This window comes from Syngnathus typhle, linkage group LG7 (assembly GCF_033458585.1).
Source record: "Syngnathus typhle isolate RoL2023-S1 ecotype Sweden linkage group LG7, RoL_Styp_1.0, whole genome shotgun sequence".
In the NCBI taxonomy this organism is placed as follows: Eukaryota; Metazoa; Chordata; class Actinopteri; order Syngnathiformes; family Syngnathidae; genus Syngnathus; species Syngnathus typhle.
Window position 1 is genome coordinate 4,849,122 of NC_083744.1, and position 25,136 is coordinate 4,874,257.

The 25,136-nt window shown below is 44.1% G+C and overlaps 1 protein-coding gene and 1 long non-coding RNA gene across 3 annotated transcripts in view; one reads left to right on the top strand and one right to left on the bottom strand.

Moving 5' to 3' along the window:
* Positions 1-793: 793 nt before the first annotated feature.
* The window catches only part of LOC133156466 (collagen alpha-1(I) chain-like), a 43,174-nt gene continuing 18,831 nt past the window's right edge, over positions 794-25,136 (bottom strand). The window contains exons 1-3 of one of the 2 annotated variants that reach the window (XM_061282190.1): positions 3,942-4,088; positions 2,184-2,239; positions 794-2,112 (exon numbers count right to left, since the gene is read on the bottom strand). In XM_061282190.1, the coding sequence (XP_061138174.1) occupies positions 1,529-2,112; positions 2,184-2,223 (624 nt within the window). In that variant the 5' untranslated portion in view covers positions 2,224-2,239; positions 3,942-4,088 and the 3' untranslated portion in view covers positions 794-1,528. Of the gene's footprint in view, positions 2,113-2,183; positions 2,240-3,941; positions 4,089-25,136 lie in introns of those variants that run through there. The other variant, XM_061282189.1, reaches the window with a different exon arrangement.
* The window catches only part of LOC133156467 (uncharacterized), a 40,761-nt gene continuing 17,406 nt past the window's right edge, over positions 1,782-25,136 (top strand). The window contains exon 1 of the long non-coding RNA XR_009714871.1: positions 1,782-1,884. This is a non-coding gene — a long non-coding RNA (uncharacterized LOC133156467). The remainder of the gene's footprint in view (positions 1,885-25,136) is intronic.

Genomic DNA, 25,136 nt, shown 5'->3' on the forward strand with positions numbered 1-25,136 from the left:
GGATCTTTACCCCAGCACACATCCTCAATATCAAAGCCACGATCAGCTAACACCACATCTCTGGGTAGTAATTTATGAAAATGCAGAGAACACACTCATCGACACCGAGAATGTGTGGAAAATTATGTTTGGTTGTCTTGCAGCAGCTCCCCATGCTCACCGAGGACGCTTATGAGTGATTCCATCCTGTACAGGGAGAGGAGTTAAACCACGTTTCCAAAAATGGATGAATTGAAACCAATCACACAGGAAGCTAAAGCTGAAATTCAGGACACGGACATCACTGCAGGTGAGGGTCAGAGTGTTGAAAAAGCTGAAGTTCAGGACACAGACATCATTGCAGGTAAGGGTCAGAGTCTTGAAAATACCCAATATCCAAAGAGGGAAAGGAGACCACCTAAGTACTATAATGATTATGAATGTAAGATCAAATGTGATGATGGATCACGTGAAGTGATGACTGAAATTTATAAAATTCTTTTTATAGCACTTAACCTGCTGGTCTTTGTGTCACACTTTAGGAACCTGGGAGTAGTGCCTGTCAGTTAAATGAACGTGAAAAGTAAATTAGCTACAACATGAGGTTTACATTTATTTATTTTCATTTATTAATTTATTATTGTGTAATATGAAACCTCGGATTTGAAAGGGTTTCTCATTTGTTGGACTATAACTATATGTTATTATTATTATTTGTTTACAAGGCAGTAAGTGGTTGCAGTTTGATTTCATACCCAGGAAGCACAATTGTGTCTTTGATTACAAAGGAAAGAGCATCTCATGTCACAAGTCGTTCAGAAAGAGAATCATTTTTATTGTTATAATTGAATGCGGGTAGCGAGGATGGAAATCTTGCATTTAGAGATTGATGGACACATTTTTTAAGATTTTTATGATTAGGACTGAATCCTTGATAAACAGAAAATGCAAACAAGTTTTCTTTTGGAAGAAAAACAAGTTGGTTTCTATGGTCTTGGGTTACATCTTCAGGAAGCCCAAGTGGTGGACTGGATGGAGGTCCGAGTAGTGGTCCAGATGCGTTGTGTTCATAAGCAGTAACAGGTTGTGCGAGTGGACAAGGTGGTGGTCTAGGTGGGCTGTTTTCATCTGGAGTAATTGGTGTTCGCCAGGCAGGTCTTGGTGGAGGTCTAGGCAATGGTTCAGGTTTGCGAGGTCAAATTTCAGGTTGATTGTTTTCATCCAGAGTAACAGATGATCCAGGTAGTGATCTATGTTGGCAGGGTGCTATTCCAGGTGAGTTGTTTTTAGCTGGAGTAACCCGTAATGGCAGGGGGTGTCCTGAAGGTGGTCCAGGTGGTGGGGTAGGTTGGTAATTTGGTGTCCAGGTGGTTTTCATCCAGGAAAATAGGTGGCTGTACTGGTGTCTGGTATTATTGGTCTGGGTGGCTAATTGGGATATGAAATAGAATGTGGTCCAAATGGTGGCCCAGCCTGAAAAGGTGGGGGTCCAGGTGAATAATTTTCCTCTGCAGTACCAGGTGGTCGGTGTGACCCCTGGGCTATAAAATTAATGAACATAATTTTGCCCAGGTGGCCAAATTGGTGGCCCAGGTGGGCCACATGGCAAATTTTGACCTGGGCCATATGGATATGGTCTTGGTGGCCAAGGTAGCCATGGTGCCTGAGGAAAATTCGGACAAAATACTGGTGAACCAGGTGGTCCTGGGGGTCCAGGTGGTCCTGGTGGACTAGGTGGTCCTGGTGGTCCAAGTGGTCCTTTTGGTCCAGGAGCTCCAGTTGGTCCATCTGTACCTGGATTACCTCTTGGTCCTGGTCTGCCATTTGCTCCAGGTCGTCCGGGTGTGCCATCTGCTCCAGGTGGTCCTTGTGGGCCTTCTGGTCCTGGGTCACCATTTGCTCCAGGTGGTCCTGTTGTGCCATTTGGTCCTATTGGTCCTGTTGGTCCTGTTGGTCCTGTTGGTCCTCTTTGTCCTCCTTGTCCTCTTAGTCCTCTTGGTCCTCTTGGTCCTGTTGCACCATTTGGTCCTGGAGGACCAGGTGGTCCTGGTGGCCCAGGCGGTCCTCCGCCTTCTCTTGATTGCGCAGAACTGTCATCTTGTCTCTTTACCTGTGCACCCAGACAGCTGGCTCCTGCAATAGTTGACATTGACATCTCTGTAACCGTTAAATTACTTTTTGTTACCTGGAGTGAGATGACTTACCAAACAGGAGGGCAACAATGAACACCTTGAGGATGATCATTATGGCTTATGATGTCCTGAAAGACAAGTGAAAAGGAACAGTGAACATATGTCTAGAGCAGTGGTGGCCAACCCGCGGCTCGCGAGCCGCATGCGGCTCCTTGCCTGGTTTCATGCGGCTCCTTTATGTTCATATCAACATTGTGCGTGTTCACTTCGCTTGAGTTCAATATATATTTATACAGTCAAACCTCAGTTGGGGGTGATAGTTGATGTGTGCTCATGTGTTTGATGTGGCTCTTTGCGGTAACACAGTAAAAAATGTGTCTCTTAGTCTCTGACTGGTTGGCCACCCCTGATCTAGAGGAAGTCTATCAGGGAGGCATCATGTGAGAAATGGCTGCTTTGACAGTGTGAGTTTGTCAGGGCTCAGTTTCCATCGCTTGCCACAGGTTACCTAGACCAGGGGTCCCCAACCCCCGCGGACCGGTATCGGTCTGTGGGTCACTTGGTACCGGGCCGCCAAGCCGCACAGAAAAAATATATATATTTTGTTTATCGACAATAAATTAATTCAGGTCAAGACGCTCGTCCTGGTCATGTGACATGTCACCTCAGTCAAGCCCGCGAAGCAAGTAAATATGAGCAAGAAACAGATGTTTGGAAAGCTTCTTCGGAAAGGGAAAAGATCCCATTGAGGAGACGGAAGAAGAAGAGGCTACGACTTCTAAGAAAAAGAAAGCTGCATTTAAAAGACAATTTCTGGGGTCCTATTTAAAATATGGATTTATCGCCAACAGATGACTGACGCACCAAGCCCACTCTGCGTAATATGTGGCGACAGGCTAGCTGATGAGGTAATGAAGCCTTCAAAACTGCTTCGGCACATGGAGACCAAGCATCCTGTATTAAAAGACAAACCTTAACCACTTCGGGTGTCATTGTCTCCGATTACGCCTACATGGGACCGGCTTGTTTATGAGAAACAAGCTCAGTGCTCCCACTAATTCAACCTAATGGTGAGTTTTATTTTTATGTTGCTGCTCTTTCAAAACTGAACCTCCGGTGCAACTGCTGTCAGTTAAGTTGGTCATTACTTACTACACAAAAAAAGGACATAGTGCTGTTTAATGCAGACAACTCATTCAAAACAGCTTTTAATTAGGGTAGAGTGTCCACCCTGAGACTGGAAGGTTGTGGGTTCAAACCCCGGCCGGGTCATACCAGAGACTATAAAAATGGGACCCATTGCCTCCCTGCTTGGCACTCAGCATTAAGGGTTGGAATTGGGGGGTTAGATCACCAACTGATTCCCGAGCGCGGCACCGCTGCTGCTCACTGCTCCCTTCTCCCCCAGGGGATGGATTAAAATCACACGGGGATGGGTTAAATGCAGAGGACAAATTTCACCACACCCAGGTGTGTGTGTGACGATCATTGGGACTTTAATCTTTAATCTTTAATATTAGAGAGTCTGATTGCACGAACTAGCTTAAAGTAAAATGTAGTCAACCGAGTGTTGTTCTTTTATTCAACTTTGTCTGAGGTGTACCATTTTTTAACATTGATGTTGTATTGGGTGTGTGATTGTTTTTCCATGTTTTCTAACGTGTGTGCGTGTGTTCATCATTCTAAATTATTGTGCATACCATCAAGTGACACACGCACGTACGCACACGCACTCACACACACGCACACAAATCGTATTTCACCATAATATCCGAATTAAGCTTGAAGACCTGCGGTGTGAACATAGCCGTAAAGAGAGAAACTACTCACCACGCTTAGTCAAGTTGGCTCTTGGAGACCCTTTCGGCTCTTGCGTTGGTATTGGTCCTACTCTCGTGAACCTTCTATCGCCTCAATGCGTTCAGCAGAGGTTTTAAATCATTTGTCCGGGCCCCTTTAAGGTGTAGCCTTTATGGTGAGGCATTTAATTGCTTCTTCATTCATTTTAACAAAATTGCATTCATTAATTAGTTTCCATTAGTGCAATCCTGCCAATTGGCATTTTTTTCTTCTGCCACTTTAAAGTTAATTAAGTTACTTTGAAGTGAATAGGGCAGACAAAAGGTCACTGACGCTGTAGCCTTTTGTGGTTGTACTTGGAACTCTCTTGTTTTCCAACAACCTGTAACCCAGCAACATGTTTCCTTTTTTTATTCGCTTGGTAAACAGCAATGACTAATCAGGATGAAATTGCACACTTGGTACCGAAAGGACAGTGGGGTGTGTTAAGAATATCTACCCATAAGCAAAAAGAGGGGGAAAAGATACAAACCTATCTGACCCGCTGCGAAAAAAGTAATTGCCCCCTAAACTTTATCAGGAGAGATTTGTTTCAGAATTATTCTGACAAATACATTTGTGATTTTCACACGTGTTTTTTGGATACACAAATATATTCGTCATTTTCGCATTGTTTTTGGATCCACAAATATTTTCAGGATTTTCACATACTATGTTTTTTATTGTTGTGTGTGCAGTTATCGTCTTTCGGCTGTTCCTGTTAGGGTTCACCGCAACAGATCAATCGTTTCCATCTGACTCTGTCCTCTGTATCTTCCTCTGTCACACCAACCACTTCTGCATGTGCACCACATTCATAGACTAGACTTCCTCTTTAGCCTCCCTCTTCTTCTCTTGCCTGTTGACTCCATCCACAGCATCCTTCTGCCTATAGTATACCTCAGGTCCCGGGTACTGTGTGTATTCATCATTTGTAAATATTCAATTCTGTGTGTGAATTGTCAAATATGCTAGCTCCCAAGAAGTGTGTAGCTACAGATCCGCCTGCCACACGCAATAGAATAACGGGCGCGAAAGCTACGTTGTAATCCTCAATCCGTAAACGGTGGCCTGATGGGTGGAGAGCTGAGCCTGGCTGTGGCACAGAGGTTTCCCAATCCAGACAGAAGTCCAAACACTTTCCACACCATAGGAGTAAGCCGTCCGTCCGTCCATCCATCCATCCATTTTCTGTCCCCACGGGGGTGTGCTGGAGCCTATCCGGGCCGTCATCGGGTAGTAGGCGGGGTTGAACCGGGGTCCAGCCAATCGCATGGCACACAAAGACAAACATCCATCCGCACACTCACTCACACCTATGGGCTATTTGGAGTGCCCAATCAGCCTACCAAGCATGTTTTGGGATGTCGGGGGAAACCGGAGTCCCCGGGGGAAATCCACGCAGGCATGAGGGAAACATGCAAACCGGGCCAGAAGTGAAATCGATCCCACAATCTCTGAACTGTGAGGCGGATGTGCCACCGGGTGCCCCACCGTGCAACGCATTAATGATAAAGAACTAGGAAAATGTTACAGGGCATTCCAGAGCTCTGAAGCCCAAATCGAGATTGCTCACAAACCTGCTCTTTTTGGCTCTTGGAGTCAATAAAAGATCAGCATTTTGTGAACCAAGGTTTCGGGATGGAACATATGGATGGAACATAATCAATAACAAAACAGTAAATTAATCAAATCAACATATTAGGGGTGTAAATCGCAGGTTTTGCCACGATACGATATCATATCGATACAAAGAATCACGATACGATATTTGCCGATATCTTAAAGCCTGCTGTGATTCATTCACGATACATCACAATATAGTGCTCTACGATTGATACATATATATATTTTTTTAAATAAAAAATATAGAACAATATCCTGATTTATAACAATTTATACGCATAATCAACAAGGTACTGCAAACTCTACTGAACTTTGATGTCGTGTTTTTTCTTTAAATATAAATATAGAGATTTGTTGTTGAATATTTGATCACCGCATGGCAGGATTTACAAACTGCACGTGTCTTGTCCGTTGAGTCATCTTTTCTTTGGAATCCAAAGTGCTTCCAAAGAATGACTTGAAGCCTAAAGGGGAGCCAATTTCTTCGTCTTTTTGGACACTAGCCATAGCACCAGCCCAGGAGCCGCGTACTAGTTGTCGACTCCCCTTTCATGTGCCTGCTCTGCTCACAACAGACACAAGTTCTCCATTGAAAATAGAAAGTTTCACTAGATTCATTTTTTTATTTTCAGAAAATATTCCGCATTACCTACTTTAACTCCATTGGTGCCAAAAATGGTTAGCAGGAACTGGACTAATAATGCTGCTTACTCAACGTAGGGAGAAGTTAATCCACCGATGGTCATTTTATGTTACCAACCTCTAGCAAGGCCGACTTCAATACATTAATTTCTCCGCAACATTTTTCCATTATTTTCTGTCCCAACGGCGGAAATTATGGCATGCAGTTGTATCTATGAGTCTGGCAAATGTGTTAAATGCACATGAGAGTGTGGATGGTTGTTTTGTCTAAACCAGTGCTTCTCAATTATTTTCTGTTACGCCCCCCCCTAGCAAGAAGAAAACTATTCGCGCCCCCCCTCCCCACCGTGACTATCCTAACTTGTCTTGTAAGTCGTAAAATGTTGCACTGTCGCAAACGTGACAGAAGTAACAATGAGAGCGCCACTGCCCCCTGCTGTAGTAAATGCGAAATTACACTTTATTCTAGTACTGCCAAAAAAAAAGCCTGTTCCCCAGGGTCACACGCGCCCCCCCAGGTATACCACCGCGCCCCCCAAGGGGGGCGCGCCCCACTATCTGAGAAGCACTGGTCTAAACCAAGGGTGGGCAAACTTTTTGACTTGCGGGCCGAATTGGGTTCTAGATTTTGACCGGGGGACCAAACCAGGTGCAGATGGATGTAGTGTTTGTGTGATATAAATGACACGTAAAGGTCATTGCGTAAAAGGTTTTGGCCTTTAGTAGGTAGTAAAGCATGGATAATAAAAAAAAAAGCTTTTTGAAAACAAATGAAATTATTCACAGCATTAAAAAATATATATTTCACCAAAAAACTACGATTTTATTATTCTCATTAAATAAGACACTGTTATTATGAATAATAGTTTCCATCACTTCAGCACCTGCAGGTCAGATTTATGAAAGATGTTTATCTAATGAGGCGAAATCACATCAAACGGCAAACATTCTGACCAAATACATCATCTTGAAGAATCTGTGAAAGAATACATCAAAATAAAGTAATAAAGAAATCAAAACGGGAAGACGGTGACAGATACCTGAAAACCAGAGCAGAGCTTTAACTCACAAACACCGGTCATGGGACGATGACAAAACTGCGTACAGACAGGAGGTGGAGCGGCTTGTCCACTGGTGCAGCCAAAACCACCTGGAGCTGAACCCGCTCAAGACCGTGGAGATGACAGTGGACTTCAGGCGAGACCCTTCACCACTTTCACCCCTCACTATCCGCAGTAATACTATTCTCTCCACAGACACCTTCAAGTTCCTGGGATCCACAATCTCTCGGGACCTGAAATGGACCAGCCCCATAGACTCTGTCCGGAAGAAGACCCAGCAGAGGCTTTACTTTCTGAGGCAGCTCAGGAAGTTCAACCTGCCACTGGAGCTGCTGAAGACCTTCTATACTGCCATCATCCAGTTTATCCTCTGCACCTCCATCACTGTCTGGTTTGGATCGGCCTCCAAACAAGACAAGCACAGACTGCAATGGACAATCAGGACTGCAGAAAAGATAATTGGAATCAACCTCCCAACTATCCAGGACTTGTACCTGTCCAGGACCAGGAAACGTGCACCCAGGTTGCAGTCTCCGGACGGCGTTACAGAGCTCTGTACGCCAAAACCAGCAGACACAGAGACAGGTTCTTCCCCCAGGCTGTCGCTCTGATGAACTCACACCACTCTTAGAGTCTCAGAGTCATTGCTGTGCAATAACATCCTGCTCTCGACGCTTTATTTTGAATTGTCTGTATTATGTGTACTATGTGTCCACTCTGCATCGATTGCAGCCTGGTCATCCTAGAAGAGGGATCCTCCCATCTGTGGTATCTTCTCAAGGTTTCTCATTTCCCCTAGTAGGAGTTTTGAGTTTTTCCTTGCCCTCCTGGGAGTTTAAGATCAGGGGATGTTTGAGAATATTTGTCAATTTCCGCACATGTCCTGAGTGTTGTTAGTCACCCAAATGTTGAACAGAGGCTAAGATGTACCAACGTCAAATTCCTTGTTTGGCATGCTCAAACATGGCCAATAAAAATTCTTGAATCCTGAATCTAGTGACCTTAAGAACTTTAAAGGTTAAGATTAGTGCGTCAATGTCCTTGAGCATCCTGCATTGTTTGAAAATGAGAATGGCCGCTAGTTTCACTCCCTGCTATTTGTACAAATTATGTTCAAAATGCTTTTTTTTTTTTTTTACAACAAACTTGAGAAACTCCCCTTCATTTTCAGTGGGAATAGCATTGTTGGTCTCCATTTTTTGCTCGTGCATCATAGTCTGGAGTAAAATTTGTTGTGGTAATTTTTAGGATACAACTGAGGTATCGGTCCAATAACCTAGATCTGCGACGGGCTTTTTTGACGTTCATGTGGCTGAACATCTGCTCACCTACGTAGGTCAAGCCAAATTGTCCACTCTTTTTTAACACTCGGCACTCAGTGTCCACCTTTCTTTTCCTCGGGCCACTCATTTTAACACTAGACTTAGACTTAGACAGACTTTATTGTCATTTAGTATACACTCAGTGCACACAAAACGAAATTACGTTGCAGAAGGTTTGTGAGTGGCTTTAACGTAAAACTGTATCTGAAAGCTCAGCGCGCAAATTACGAGAATCCTGACATTACAGCCCACACTCGAAATTCGGCACTTATGGAAATAGAGCGTGGAGTGCGCCTGTTCCGTACTACTGAGTACGTACACGCACTTGTGAGCGTGCACCGAGCTTTCTGACACGGCTTCCGGGAGTAAATGCACGGGCGGGCGCTTCCCCAATCTACTGGGGAAACATAGTCATCGCAGGGAAAATGACCATAAAGAAAGTTTAATAATACAATTTATTCTGGTTTGGCGGGCCTTACTAAAAGGCCCCGTGGGCCGGATGTGGCCCGCGGGTTGTAGTTTGCCCAGGGATGGTCTACACCCTATGCGCCCTGTATATCTCTGAATGTTAAATATTTGCTTGCATCAGGTTGTCAGAACCATCAACGATGAAATGAAAGCAAAATCCATTGCGACAAATTCATTGCAAAATATAAACCTAAACTGTGGAGGGCAAACTCTGGGTAATATACTCTCAATGGTCGTTGCAAACAGTGATGTTGGTTGTTGGAGAGGCTCTCATAACTCCATACTTGGAACCTAGTTTGAAATGTGTACTTAGAATAGTGTCTTCTGAAAAAAAACCTGAAAAAATAAACTGAAGTTGCCAGTCACAGTGGCAATATGGCTGTCCACTAGCTTCACCCTCGAGGGGCCTAATCCGTGACTCACACAAGTTTGTCAGTAAAGTCGAGGTGCGTTCAGTGACTGCTCAAGTAGGGCGTCTCAAAATTACTGTGCTGTGAAAGAGTATTTGCCCCTTACCTTATGTGTTATGTGCATATTTATCACTCACAAAGGTTTCATTTCATCCAATCAATGTTAATATCACACTGAGACAACCCAAGGATACATCAAATGCAGTTTCTAAATTAATTTTATTTACCAAGAAACATCCAAACCTATCTCACCCTCTGAAAAACGTAATTGCCCCCTTAAACCTTATCAGGAGAGATTTATGTCCAAAGTATTCAGACAAATACAATTGCGATTTTCACACGTGATGTTTGTCATTTTCACATATTTTTTGAATCCACAAATATCTTCAAGATTTTCATGAGTTATTTCAATCCACAAATATATTCGGTTCCCCGTTTTGACTTTTTTATTCCACTGCAAATCCAATATGGATGCTGTGTTTATTGAGAACACATCAAGATGTACAAAACAATTACCACGCCCAAAGAAATATGCTTTTGGACAATCGCTTTGCTGTTCCGCTTGTTGGTACTGCTCTGATGTTTTCTGTTGACTCATAGCTGCTAATGAAAGACGCAACTTGCTTTGTAGTTTGGACGCCTATTGGAAAGGTCACGCTGTCATTAGGGTTATTAGTGTAGGCGTTTAATTGATATTTCTCACACAAGTATAAATGTTTTTAATGGGTGAGTCTTGGCGAGCAACATTTGTTGAATGGCAACTAATCTGTAATTGAGTTCTCCACTGAGCATCATCATTTTTCAAATATCTACTTGCCACATTGAGCTAATCTTGTGAGCTAGGCAGTCATGATTGGCCTACATGAAGCCTGGTAAATGTGATCTATATATATACAAAATGGATTGACTTTTTTAAAAATCAAGTACGGCGTCTCAAAATTACTGTGTTGTGAAAAAGTATTTGCCCCTTGCCTTATTTCTGTGTTATGTGCATATTTATCACACACAAAGGTTTCATTTCATCCAATCAATGTTAATATCACACTGAGACAACCCAAGGATACACCAAATGCAGTTTATAAATTAATTTTATTTACCAAGAAAGATCCAAACCTATCTCACCCTCTGAAAAAAGTAATTGCCCCCTTAAACCTAATCAGGAGAGATTTGTGTCCAAATTATTCAGACAAATACAATTGCGATTTTCACACGAGATGGTAACACGTGATGCATGGTAACTAATCTATAACTAGAGTTCTCTACCTAGCATCATTAAATGTTTCAAATGTCTACTTGCCATATTGACCTAATCTTGTTAGCTAGGCAGTCATGATTGGCCTACATGAAGCCTGGTAAACGTGAATTACCGGTGGTTGGGGACCACTGATTTAGAGTGCACAGATGGTTCGATAATATTATTGCTTATATAATAGTTATTTGATTTCTAATTTATATATTGTTATATGGGCCTGTGGAATATTTTGAAGTGCAAGCGCCGTCAGCGGCGCGCTCCCATTGTTGACAAAGGACGATCAATGGATTTAATGAATTAGAGTGACACAGATGGTTTTATAAACGTGTTATATATGTAATAGTTTTTTTTTAAATAACTCTGAATGTTACATCAGGGCCGTTCTCAGCTCTTCGTTTGTGTTTATGTCACGTTAGCATACCTATCGTTTAGCCTGTTGTTCCTCGTTCATGACTGTTCTTGGTGTTGGATTTTGTCAAATAAATTGCCCCCCAAAATGCGACTTGTACTCCGGAGCGACTTATAGTCCGAACATTACGGTAAATTGGTCTATAGTTTACAGTTTTGGAATGCAGGAGGCAACAGGAGTACCTGGGAGAAACATGCAAACTCCATAGAGGAAAGCCGGTGTCAGAATTGAAACGTTCATCTCGCCTCTCCGCGGGATATGAGTGAAGTTAACTTTTGACGCGTTACGCCTCGCGTCAGCCAATCAGCTTCGGGAATGTACTACATCGTGTATCGACATCGCTCTCAATTTAAAGACCGCTTTCTTTTGTTGGGTAATAATATGTTCTGAATGTTGAAAATGATTACATTGATCTTTTTCCAGTAAACGTTGATTTCTTTAAATTTGCACCTTCAATTGTCTCTGTTTTTTATGCATTTCAATCCCCAGGTTTAATAAATTACATTGCGTGTCCAAATGCTCCTGGCCCGGCCCCTCTGTCAAACTTTAGAACCCATTCTGGCCCGTGAGTCAAAAAGTTTGCCCACCCATGGGCTAGAGTCGGTTGTTTGAAGTACTGTAGGGCAAAGTGTTACAGTCGGGGGGAATCAAACAAAAACAACATGCCCAACAAAGTCTTCTTTTGAAGAACCCCATTCATTCCCGATGTTTTCTTTGTTGTATCACAGCAGCTAATGAAAGATAGAAATTGCTTTATCAGCCCTCGGAAGTATTCTGCCGTCATTAGGGTGGGTCATTTAATTGAAGGTCACACTGTCATTAGGGTGAGTCATTTAATTAAGTTTGCTTTTGTTCTCACACTTACAAACGTTGGTTTCTATTAGGCGAGTCTTGTTGAACAACATTTGTTCTTTGTCTTTCCTTAATGCAGTGCTTCTCAATTATTTTCTGTTACGCCCCCCCCTAGCAAGAAGAAAACTATTCGCGCCCCCCCTCCCCACCGTGACTATCCTAACTTGTCTTGTAAGTCGTAAAATGTTGCACTGTCGCAAACGTGACAGAAGTAACAATGAGAGCGCCACTGCCCCCTGCTGTAGTAGATGCGCAATTACACTTTATTCTAGTACTGCCAAAAAAAAAGCCTGTTCCCCAGGGTCACAAGCGCCCCCCCAGGTATAGCGATTTTCACACGAGATGGTAACACGTGATGCATGGTAACTAATCTATAACTAGAGTTCTCCACCTAGCATCATTAAATGCTTCAAATGTCTACTTGCCACATTGACCTAATCTTGTTAGCTTGGCAGTCATGATTGGCCTACATGAAGCCTGGTAAACGTGATCAATATAAATACAAAATAGATTGACGTTTTCAAAAATCAATTTAGCTTTGCTTCAATACAATAAAATAATTTTCTGTTATCCATTCATTCATTCATTCATTCATTCATTCATTCATTCATTCATTCATTCATTCATTCATTCATTCATTCATTCATTCATTCACTTCCAAGCTTATCTTCACGAGGGTCGCAGGCGTGCTGGAGCCTATCCAAGGAGTCAATTACATTGACAGTTTGGAATGGTACCGTAATTTTCGGACTATAAATCGCGTTTATTTTCATAGTTTGGGTGGGGGGGCGACTTATAATAAGTCTATGTATATAACACTCTTATATGTGTCTTATAACACTTATATGTGTTTTTTTCAAAGATTCCACCCCCCCCCCCCCAAAAAAGTGAAACCGTGATAAACGAACAAGGGATTACTGTAATTTGAATTTCAAGTGACTCCAAGGGCCCCACGTACTACCGCCATCATTAGCGGCTTTGTTTCTAAGTGACACGGCGGACGAAGAGTTTGAAGGATTTAAGGATTTGGAGTAGAGATGCACCGATCCGACTTTTTCAGTTCCGATACCGATACCGATGCCGTGGCTTTGCGTATCGGTCGATACCCGATACCGATCCGATATTATGGTTGATTTTTTTTTTTAAACGTTTATTTCGAACATTAAAGAAATACAAGAAAAAAATAAAAATACAGAAAAATGATAACTCCATAATACAATAGAATATAAAAGAAAAAAGATATTGCATCATAATTTTCCTTTATCGTAAAATCATATTTGTTCAAAAAGGGAGTAGAAGGAAGCCTAAGCTTATCTGACTCTACCCCATGTAACTACATGTTTCTATTTAATTCTGTCAAGAATTTGTCCATAGTCAATATATTAAAGAAAGAAAAAAAAAACATACATATATATATATATATACATATATATATATACATACATACACACATACATATATATATATATATATACACATACATATATATACACATATATACACATATACATACATATATATACCATATATTTTCTCATTAAAATACAAATCAACTTAAACAACTTCACAGCATGTTACGGTATCCCGTCAATATTTTGTCCTTATACATTTTTTTAAACTTAGGTAAGGTACTACAGTTCTTTAATTCGTCACTGCTGGTGTTCCATAGTTCCACACCTCTAACTGTTATACAATGTAACTTTAAGTTTGTTCTCACCAAATCTCTTTTAAACATACGTGTTCCTCTTAAATAATGGGTACTTTCCCTCCACTCAAACAACCTCTGGATACTGTTTGGTAATTGATTATTTTTTATTTTGTACATGAGTTGGATGGTTTTAAAGTCGACTAGGTCGTTGTATTTCAGTGAGTTCAATTTAATAATTGAACTCACTGAAATAATAATTCCGATTTTATTTAAGAAGCTACATAACTCTACATGTGGAACAGAAAAGACAGTTCTCTGCTCTAAATTAGGGGTGTCCAAACTAACGGTCCAGTTTTTATTGGCCCGCAGCAAATTCTGAAAACATAATTGAATATGACCCGCACAAGAAGCTTGAGCTCAGCTTCTCAGTTTCCACACTAGATGGAGCCCGCCACACAAAGTGTTTGACGTCCCGTTAACACCCCCCCGGAAGAGAAGCGAACACGCAGCGTTTGACATCCGATTAGCCCCCCCCCCCCCCATTCGGGAGAGAAGCGAACGCGCAGCCTTTGACGTCCCATTAGCAACCCGAAGAGAAGCGAACGCGCAGGGTTTGACGTCCGCTTAGCAACCCGGGGAAGAGAAGCGAACGTTCGCTCCATGTTTGCGTTTGTTTAGAAAACTCTCGTGGCATGCGGCACACGTGCTGCTAGCGTATGACGTAGCCCGCGTCCCAATAGATTAAGGAAAGTATCGGCTCACAGATCGGCTGTATTTTCCGATACCCGATCCATCTATTTTGTTGATATCGGGACCGATATCCGATCCAGATATCGGATCGGTGCATCTCTAATTTGGAGTGAAGGTTTGAAAAACTATTATGGCTTATACCCACGCCCTACTCTACGGAGCTCTCTTTCACCTCCGTGGATTGAAGTCGGGGGCTGGCGCTCGGCCGGGTGGCTGTTCAGGGACGGTGGATGGGGCTGGGACATGGCTTTTACGCACGCCCGGTCCTACTCTACTGAGCTCTCTTTCACCTCCGTGGATGGAAGTCGAGGGCCGGCGCTCTGCCGGGTGGCTGTCCGGGGACGGTGGATGGGGCTCGGTCATGGCTTTTACGCACGCCCGGTCCTATTCTATGGATCTTTCTTTCACCTCCGTCGCTGGAAGTCCACACCACCAGACGCCTGGAAGTTTGTTTTGTTGAATAAAGAGCCGTTTACCAAACCCACGTCTTTCCTTGTACTTTGTTAAGGCTACAATATAGTTATATACTAGATCTGTGGAATAACGACGAGACTGACGTCGGGGCTCACGCGCGGCGATGTTGACAAAGGACGAGGAATTTGATCGATGGATTTAATGATTTAGAGCAGTAGTCCCCATCCTTTTTTACGCCACGGACCGGTTACATGTCAGAAATATTTTCGCGGACCGGCATTTATATAAATAAATAATACATTTATATAAATAAATAAATAACACATTTATAATAAATATATAAATACGATGAAATAAAATTATACGACTGACATAAAGGGGGGCGCGCCCCACTATTTGAGAAGCACTGCCTTAATGTAACAAATAATTTGATAGTCACAACAGGCAACTGTTCTCAGTTGACGTCATCTAATTTTAACACGCTCTTATCTGTTTGCAACTTTGACTTTTTGTTATAGGTAGACGGTTGTTTGAAGTACTGCAGGGCAAAATGTTACAGTGGGGGGAATAAAAGAAAATTGTATTGCAATGTCTTAATATTGCAACTTGAGAAAACCTGAGAACACAGAACAGTGCATTTGAAATACTGTAAGGAAAGAAAATACTGCAATGTCTTAACATTACACGCGGAAAGAAATTACAAAGAGAAAAAGATAATGATGCAAACAAATGTTCATTACACAATATATAAATGAAGAGGTATGTATTAAATGTGTGTTACGGCTGTGATGTGTGTCACTGTCTCGCAATGCTGGAGGATGTCTGTTAATGAGACGTTATTATCTACTCCCAGGTGAGAAGGAGAAAATCCCTGACGTTGTTGATCACAGGCTGGGTAGAAAGCGGCCAGATGGACAGCCTCGCTGGATCAGCTTCAGTCACAGCTTGGCACTACAGATACAGTGCCTTGCGAAAGTATTCGGCCCCCTTGAACCTTTCAACATTTCGCCACATTTCAGGCTTCAAACATAAAGATATAAAATCTACCGTTTTCTTCCATGTATAATGCGCCCCCATGTATAATACACACCCTGAAAATGGCATGTTTATGCTGGAAAAAAGCCTGTACCGAATAATGTTGCACACCCCACTCTTCAGTTTTTTATTTGTTAAAAAGTTTAAATTATCCAATCAATTTTGTTCCACTTCACGATTGTGTCCCACTTGTTGATTCTTGACAAAAAAATTAACTTTTATATCTTTATGTTTGAAGCCTGAAATGTCGCGAAATGTTGAAAGGTTCAAGGGGGCCGAATACTTTCGCAAGGCACTGTAGATGGTGAGGCAGGAGGCGAGGAACAACGCTCATCTGCGCTCCTGGGTGCGGCGCCAGAGCGAGTCGAGGGAGGACAGAGAGAGCAGCAAGAAGTTCCGGCACGGGATCAAACAGGCCAAAGATGACGGGATGACAGCTTATTTTGTGGCAGGTAGAGGTTTTATAAAGGGCAAGGAGATTCACATATCTTACAGGTTATGGCAGTGTACAAATATAACCCCCACCCTATTTTCTCTCAATAAATATGCCCTTGCAAGAGGTCTAAGTCAGACTGCTCTTCAAGCATCTCTGTATCACACAGGGTGCTGATGGCATCTCCGCTTGCAAGCGTAAAATGGCCAAACTGTCTCACGTGCGGTTCTTGCAAAGAAGATAGAGAGTTTGTGTGTAATATATGTACTGATATGAATGAGACCCAAGACGACAGCTGTTGTTCCTTCTCTCTCTGTATTCAACTGCCGCTGCTCGCCAAATGACGTCACACAACACAGTATGACATCCCTAACATCTCCCCTTTCATAGATGGCAACTTATACATGAAGATCAAAGTTAAGTTCCCACAACATGTCTCCCCCCTTGTCTTTACGTATCAGCGAACACTTAAACAACTCCTAACTCACATTTCAAAGAACAGTGTACAACATATAACTCACATTTCAAAGAACAGTGTACAACATATATATATATATTTTTTTTCTTCACATTCGTTTCCATCAACAACCCAATTGATTGCGAGGCCCCACAGTACCCACACAGCTCACAAGTCCAGTCTCTGCGGCGCTCTTATAATCCTGCCACTGGCCGTCCTGCGCCCTGGCACAAGTGTATCTAGAGGCGATCCATTCTGAGGCTGGTGGACGTCACTCTGCCCCTGCAATGCGACCTCCTGGGCGACTGTGTCAGTGTCATCCGTAGTGTCAATCGCGGTGTCAGGTGGATCCCCGGGTTTGTCAGCTGGTGGGCTGTTGTGCTGCACTCCGTGCTGCCCCGGCATTGCGGGGTTACTCTCCGCAGGTCGCAGCTCCCCCCTTTTACGGCGGTACAGTATCCCTTTGACGTCCACCAGGTATGACCTGGGGCCCACCAGCCGTAAGCATACTCCCCTCCGCCACCTGCCCATCCTGTCCCCAGGCAGGGGCTTCATCCTTATGTCCTGTCCGATATACAACTCAGGCAGATCTCTGGCCGATTTGTCATACCAGAGTTTGGCTGTCTAGAACCCCCGCCACCACACTCGGCTCCAAAAGTGTGTCAGCAACCGGGAGTGGCGTTCTCAGTCTGCGAGACATCAGTCTCTGCGCGGGGCTGCTCAGCATGCCTTCCGTAGGCGTGTTCCTCCACTGCAAGATGGCCAGCCAAGGGTCGGTCCCCGCCCTTGCTGCCCTCTTCCACAGGCTCTTGACAATCTTCACGGCTGACTCAGCCTTCCCATTTGATTTTGGGTACCTGGGAGAGGATTTGATATGGTCAAAGTACCAGTCTCTCGCAAACCTCCTGAACGTTTCGCAGTCGGACTGGGCACCACAGTCTGTAATTACCCGATCAGGCTGACCGTGCCGTGCAAACTGGGCCTTGCACCTCAGCACCGTGGTCTCAGGTGAAAAATCTGGGAGCAGCTCTAATTCCCAGAAATCCGAATAATGATCAACCATGATCAGAAAGCGTGAACAGATCCATGCTGAGGATCTGCCATGGTGGTGTAGGGAGTGCATGGGACATCATCGTCTCCCGCTGCTGTCCGTGTGCATATTCGTTGCAGGCTGAGCACTGGCTCACATAGTCCTTGATCTCACCGTGCATCTTGGGCCAGTATTGCGTGTCTCTGGCCTGTCTGTAACAGACATCTCCTCCTACATGGCTGACATGGATGCGTTTCAACATTTCAGCACGCAATGATTTGGGCACTATAACTCGCTGACTCTTGAAAAGCACTCCATCCTGTGCGCTGATCTCGTCCCTGGTGGACCAGTATTCTCTGATTGCCAATGGAGTGTCCTCTCGGCGATCTGGCCAACCACGGAGCACCACCTCCTGCAACAGCTGAAGACTCCCATCACCCACTGTGTGCAATTTCATCTGCCTCAGCCGTTGGCTGGTGACGTTCAGATGCTCAGCCTGATTTATCTGTTCAGCGTCCACTTGTGCTCTCTGCATGCAGCAAACAGTCTGTTTCGAATATCTCGTGCCGTGGCCCTACTCAAGGTGTCACTGAGGTGCATGTCGGGCCCTGGCTTGTACACCACTAGTGTGAGCAGCATGCTCTGGAGTCGTTTGGGCGCTGAGAGGAGTGGCTTGGTGAAAACGGAGATGAGTGGCTTGTGGTCGGTTTCCGCTGTGATCTCCCCCCGGCCATACATATTCAAGATTCAAGAGTTTTTTATTCGCCATGTTTGAGCGTGCCAAACAAGGAATTTGACCGGTAAAACACACCCTCTGTTCAACATTTAGGTGACTAACAACTCTCAGGACATGTGAAAAATGGCAAAAACGGTGTAGACAAATTCAAAAAAGGTGTGAAGAACAGGATGTTTGTTAGAGAAATGTATATATATGTTATCATGCGTTCTCTAATCAATGCTTTATCGCAATAGTACTGCAATATATGCTTGCTGTTTGGCCTTGCTGTTTTTATGATGTACCACAGAAGAGAGATTACAGCTGGGTCAGACAGGACGCAGCTGGTAACTCAGTGACAACTCAGCAAAAAGAAGACATCTACCGTTCCTTTCTAACAAAGACCACTTTGTTAGACAACATGCCTCGTTGCTGTCTTGCACCCCAGATGAACCTCCAAGTGACCATTAAAGTCAGGGTTTCCTAACTATCTTGATCGTAGGATTAGGTTGGAATGTATATAACCAGTAATAAACAACTTAGCTTGTTGCATCCTAAACAATGTCGTAAAACTTCCCTTGATATGTTTTAACTAGAGGTCAAAGGTTTTTCTTCTGTATCCAGTCCACTCAAACTCCTCTTCCCAGATGTTTTTATTAGTATGTAAACACCTAGTGATTTTTCCTTACGAGGCAAAGCCCAGATGCTTTCCCCCTCCTTTCCTTCGGGGCTTGTCTCACAAATTGTGGGTAGGGCAAATCCAAATAAAAAGAGCGGGAGTGTATACCGATATTTTAGTGTAGTGAGATTGTTGTAAACTATCTGTACTGCACTCCTCGCGAAAAAAGACTTAATATTCTGTCTCACTTGTGGTCTGTTTGCTGTTGCTCTTCTCTTAATAGTTATTCAGTCATCGAATTAAACCTGACAATCTTATTGCACAGTAATGACTCTGAGACTCTAAGAGTGGTGTGAGTTCATCACAGCAACAGCCTGGGGGAAGAAGCTGTCTCTGTGTCTGCTGGTTTTGGCGTACCGAGCTCTATAACGCCGTCCGGAGGATAGTAGTTCAAACAGACTGCAACCTGGGTGAGAAGGGTCTGTAGACATGTTCGTTGCACGTTTCCTGGTCCTGGACAGGTACAAGTCTTGGATAGATGGGAGGTTGATTCCAATGATCTTTTCTGCAGTCCTGATTGTCCGTTGCAGTCTGTGCTTGTCTTGTTTGGAGGCCGATCCAAGCCAGACAGTGATGGAGGTGCAGAGGACAGACTGGATGATGGCAGTGTAGAAGGTCTTCAGAAGCTCTCGCGGCAGGTTGAACTTCTCTCAGTGAAGTCTATGTGGCCGGTCCATTTCAGGTCCCGAGAGATTGTGGTTCCCAGGAACTTGAAGGTGTCTGTGGAGAGAATAGTATTGCTGCGGATAGTGAGGGGTAAAAGTGGTGAAGGGTCTCGCCTGAAGTCCACTGTCATCTCCACGGTCTAGAGCGGGTTCAGCTCCAGGTGGTTTTGGCTTCACCAGTGGATCAGCCGCTCCACCTCTTGTCTGTACGCAGTCTCATCACTGTCCTGGATCAGTCCGATGAGAGTGGTGTCATCTGCATACTTCAGGAGCTTCACAGGAGAGTCACCTGAGGAGAAATCATTGGTGTAGAGCAGTGCTTCTCAAATAGTGGGGCGCGCCCCCCTTGGGGGGCGCGGTGCTATTCCTGGGGGGGCGCGTGTGACCCTGGGGAACAGGCTTTTTTTTGGCAGTACTAGAATAAAGTGTAATTGCGCGTTTACTACAGCAGGGGGCAGTGACGCTCTCATTGTTACTTCTGTCACGTTTGCGACAGTGCAACATTTTACGACTTACAAGACAAGTTAGGATAGTCACTAGGGGTGTAAATCGCGGGTTATTTCACGATACGATATAATATCGATATAAAGAACTACGATACGATATTTGCCGATATCTTAAAGCCTGCTGCGATTCATTCACGATATATCGCGATATAGTGCTCTACGATCGATATTTTTTTTTTTTTAGTAAAAAATATATAACAATATCCTGATTTATAACAATTCATACGCGAAATCAACAAGGCACTGCAAACTCTTTATTTAGGAAATTACAAGAGTATTGTAGTATACAAATTGCTTACTTTAACACTGAACTTTGATGTCGTGTTTTTTCTTTAAATGTGCGGCGAGATTTGTGCTCCCTGAATATTTGATCACCGCATGGCAGGATTTACAAACTGCACGTGTCTTGGCCGTTGAGCCATCTTTTCTTTGGAATCCAAAGTGCTTCCAAACGAATGACTTGAAGCCTAAAGGGGAGCAAATTTCCTCGTCTTTTTGGACACTAGCCATAGCACCAGCCCAGGAGCCGCGGACTAGTTGTCCCCTCCCCTTTCACGCGCGTGCTCTGCTCACAACACAACAACGCCGGAAAGAGGAAGCAAGCAACAATGAACTGGATTTCAAAATAAAGTCGCGTCTAATGTCCGAGGTCAAACACGGCGATATAAATCGATGTTTACCTTTAGCATCGATACCAATAAATCGTAGAGCATTATATCGATTAATCGATGTGTATCGATGTATCGTTACACCCCTAATAGTCACGGTGGGGAGGGGGGGCGCGAATAGATTTCTTCTTGCTAGGGGGGGGCGTAACAGAAAATAATTGAGAAGCACTGGTGTAGAGAGAGAAGAGCAGTGGGGAGAGGACCCACCCCTGAGGGGCTCCAGTATTGGTGGTCCGGGTATCAGATGTGATGCCCCCCAGCCTCACACGCTGTCTCCTGTTGGTCAGGAAGCTGGTGATCCACTGACAGGTGGAGGCAGGCACCGCAAGCTGGATGAGCTTCTGTTGGAGGATGTCAGGAGCGATGGGGTTGAACGCCGAGCTGAAGTCCACGAACAGGATCCTGGCGTACGTTCCTGGGGTGTCCAGGTGGTGCAGGATGTAGTGCAGTCCCATAATGACCGCATCATCCACTGACCTGTTTGCCCGGTAGGCAAACTGGAGGGGGTCAAGCAGGGGGCCCGTGACATCCTTCAGGTGGTTCAGCACTAACTTCTCGAAAGATTTCATGACCACAGATGTCAGTGCGACAGGTCTGTAGTCATTCAAACCTGTGATGGTGGGCTTCTTCGCCACTGGAACAAGGGTGGAGCTCTTGAAGCACGAGGGAACCTCACACAGCTCCAGAGAACGGTTGAAGAACCGTGCAAAGGTGGGCGCCAGCTGCTCAGCGCAGACTGTGGTATGCGCAGACAGAGTGGTATGCATCCTTGATCACGGTGTAGCAGTGGTCCAGAGTCTGTGCCCCTCTGGTGGGACACGTTACGTGCTGTCTGTATCTCGGGAGTTCGTGTGGGAGGTTCGCCCTGTTAAGATCACCCAGAACAATGATTAGTGAATTTGGTAGAAGTTTCTCCATGTCTGTTACCTGGTCAGCCGGCATCTGCATGGCTTCACTCGCACGTGCGTGTGGTGGAATGTAAACAGACGCCATGATGATTGAGGAGAACTCCCGTAGTGAATAGAACGGCCGGCAGTTTATGAAAAGTGTTTCCAAGAGAGGGCTGCAAAACTCTTCCAACACCGTGACATCAGTACACCAACGTTCATTAATGTAGAAACAGAGACCACCTCCCTTTGATTTTCCGGAGAGCTCCGCGCTGCGGTCTGCACGGGTTAGCCTAAACCCCGTTAGGTCCACGGCGTGTTGGAGGGTTCGTTACAAATAGTAATGAAATCGCTGACACGCGAACACTATACTCAGACATTCCTTTTCGATTTGTGCATAGTTCTGCTCCGTCTGAATAAGTGCCCGCGAAGCAAAGCTTACCGGCTGATTCTCCTGCAGCAGGCAACAGCCAAGACCCTTCTGACTCGCGTCACTCTGTATGGTGACTGGCTTGGTCACATTGTAGTATCGCAGGATCGGGGCCGACGTGACGAGTCGCTTAATCTCCTCGACCGCTGCGTCGTGTTTTGGCAGCCAATGCCATGGGACATCTTTGTCCAACAATCTCCGTAGTGGCTCACACACCTCAGAGAGGCGTGGCATGAACCTTGTGAGGTAGGTCACAAACCCAATGAATCGCTGCACGGCCTTGGCGTCCTCGGGGTGTGGCATGTCCTGGACCGCTCTGATTTTCTCCGGGTCTGCTCTAAGGCCCTCCGCTGATAGTATGTGTCCGTGAAAGTTGACCTCTCTGACCCTTAACACTAGTTTCTTCAAACTCAGTCTTAGCTTTACCTCCCTGCATCTTTGCATGAGCGCTAACAGCTTTGTATCATGGTCCCGTGTGGCTATCTCATCTGTCCCCCCACACCCCACAATCAATTTGTCATCTGCTATAGGTTCCACCCCATCTAACCCTGCCAGTAGCTCATGCTCCTTTCGCTGGTAAGTCTCTGGGGCCACAGACACTCCAAACGGCAGCTTTAACCACCGCTTCCTGCCCCATCTGATCTCACTCGCGGACTACTCGGCCAACAGCTGGAGAAGAACAGATGGACAAACTCTGCGGGGGTCACGGGCCGACAATGAAGTGCTAATTCACACCACACTACATTCCTTAGCTAATCAACGTTGCTACAGACACAATCTTCCCTCCCTTTAGTGTAGCAACGCCTCTGTAAGCAGAGCAACCAAAACATTAAATAGAGGAGCACGTGGAGGGAGAACTCAGAATTGATGGAGATTGTGCCTTCTTGTTTTTTATATTGCGTTGTTTACTTGTAATACGTCTTCAGACATATCGTGTAATATGATTTGTCACCGGGGGATAGGGAAAACGTAATTTCGATGTCTTTGTGCGTCTCGGCATGTGACGATGTTGACAATAAAGCAGACTTTGACTTTGATTTTGAGATTGTAACCGAGTTTCCTCTCTCTATCGTTCTCCTCGCGAGTAAACCTGTTCTGGTTCTTTTCTCCTCTTCCTTCCACCGTGTGGTTAAATGTCTGATGGTATTTAGACCTGACAAAAGCGAATCAAATAAATATTTAAATGAACACAAATGACTGTGCAGTTTAAAGTGAAGTTTGAAGTGAAGTGAAATGTGAAGAAAGCACATACCTTAACCGATGTATGAAGGTCCTGGACCTCTTGTCGCAACCTTGATCGGTCTTCCCTAAATTAAAGACAGGAATCATTTTTGTTTAGAATTCCTGCTAGGCATAGTTATAGCTCTATAAATGTCCAACTTCGCTGCAATTAACTTGTGATTAGTCATGGTTGTACCTTCAAATTGAGCCCCAGGATAATTGATGGGGATGATCATGGTAATCAGTAAATGTATTGTTAAGAATTCAGTCCACGGTGTGAAAGTGATTCTTGCTCCATCATGTATTAACACAAATGAGGATCCAAATATGGATTGCAGAGGTTCTATTGATCCAATCTCAAAAAATCCGCAGATTAAAGAGCAACAAGGCTATGAATTGTCATCTGAGGTAATTTGGGAGACAGTAAAAGATTATTGGAAAACAAATGAGGCTTCATGCTGATTAATGCTACTTGCCGTTGAAGTTTAGAATCAAAGTAAACATGACTAACAAAGCAAGTTCCACATATCGCATTTCAACCAACCACGTGGCGTTGCCTTAAAAAAGCTTTCTTTACTTTACATACTTGAACACAAATAGTGGAGTGACACATATACACAAATAATATAGCAATACTCACAGACATTAATCCTTCAACTAGTACGAAAAATGACTCATATTACAGCATGAGTCACTTATAGCAATAGCAGTGTAAAGGATGAGGAAGCACTGTTCTTTGTAAATACAATCAAAGAATAGTGCTTCTTCTTCTTATACAGCATGACAGTACAGTATTATACTCCCTCCTAGTGGCCAAGGCGGTACACCAGAAGGAGCTGCAGAACGAGTTGGATTGCAGCATTAACTCATGATGCGCAAACTGATTACTCGATCTTGTTTATCAAATAAAGTATTATAGAGTGCTATACAAAAAACATTGCACTTTTTTTCCATTGGTCTGGAGTGACGTTCTATTCATTTCAATGAGGAAATGGGATTTGATGTACAAGTGTGAGCGAATCAAACTAAGTGTGAGCGAATTAAACTTGTATCTCAAAGCGCCACTTTAATTCAATATTTTTCCCCACTTCATTGAGGAAGCGGCCGATCTGAAACTGACTTGTGGCTAAAAATTCATATCGTACACAAAAAAAGAATTGACAGAGTGACAGCTTTTATGTGACTTGGGCCACACTTACGTGAAGGTACCACAGTAAGGTTTTCACTTCTCTAAGTGTCGATCAAATAAAATAGGCTTCTGGGTAGGGGTGTAACGATACATCGATACACATCGATTAATCGATATAATGCTCTGCGATTTGTTGGCATCGATGCTAAAGGTAAACATCGATTTATATCGCCGTGTTTGACCTCGGACATTAGACGCGACTTTATTTTGAAATCCAGTTCATTGTTGCTTGCTTCCTCTTTTCGGGAGCAGTGCGCCCGGCGTTGTTGTGTTGTGAGCAGATCACGCACGTGAAAGGGGAGGGGACAACGCGGCTCCTGGGCTGCTGCTATGGCTAGTGTCCAAAAAGACGAGGAAATTTGCTCCCCTTTAGGCTTCAAGTCATTCGTTTGGAAGCACTTTGGATTCCAAAGAAAA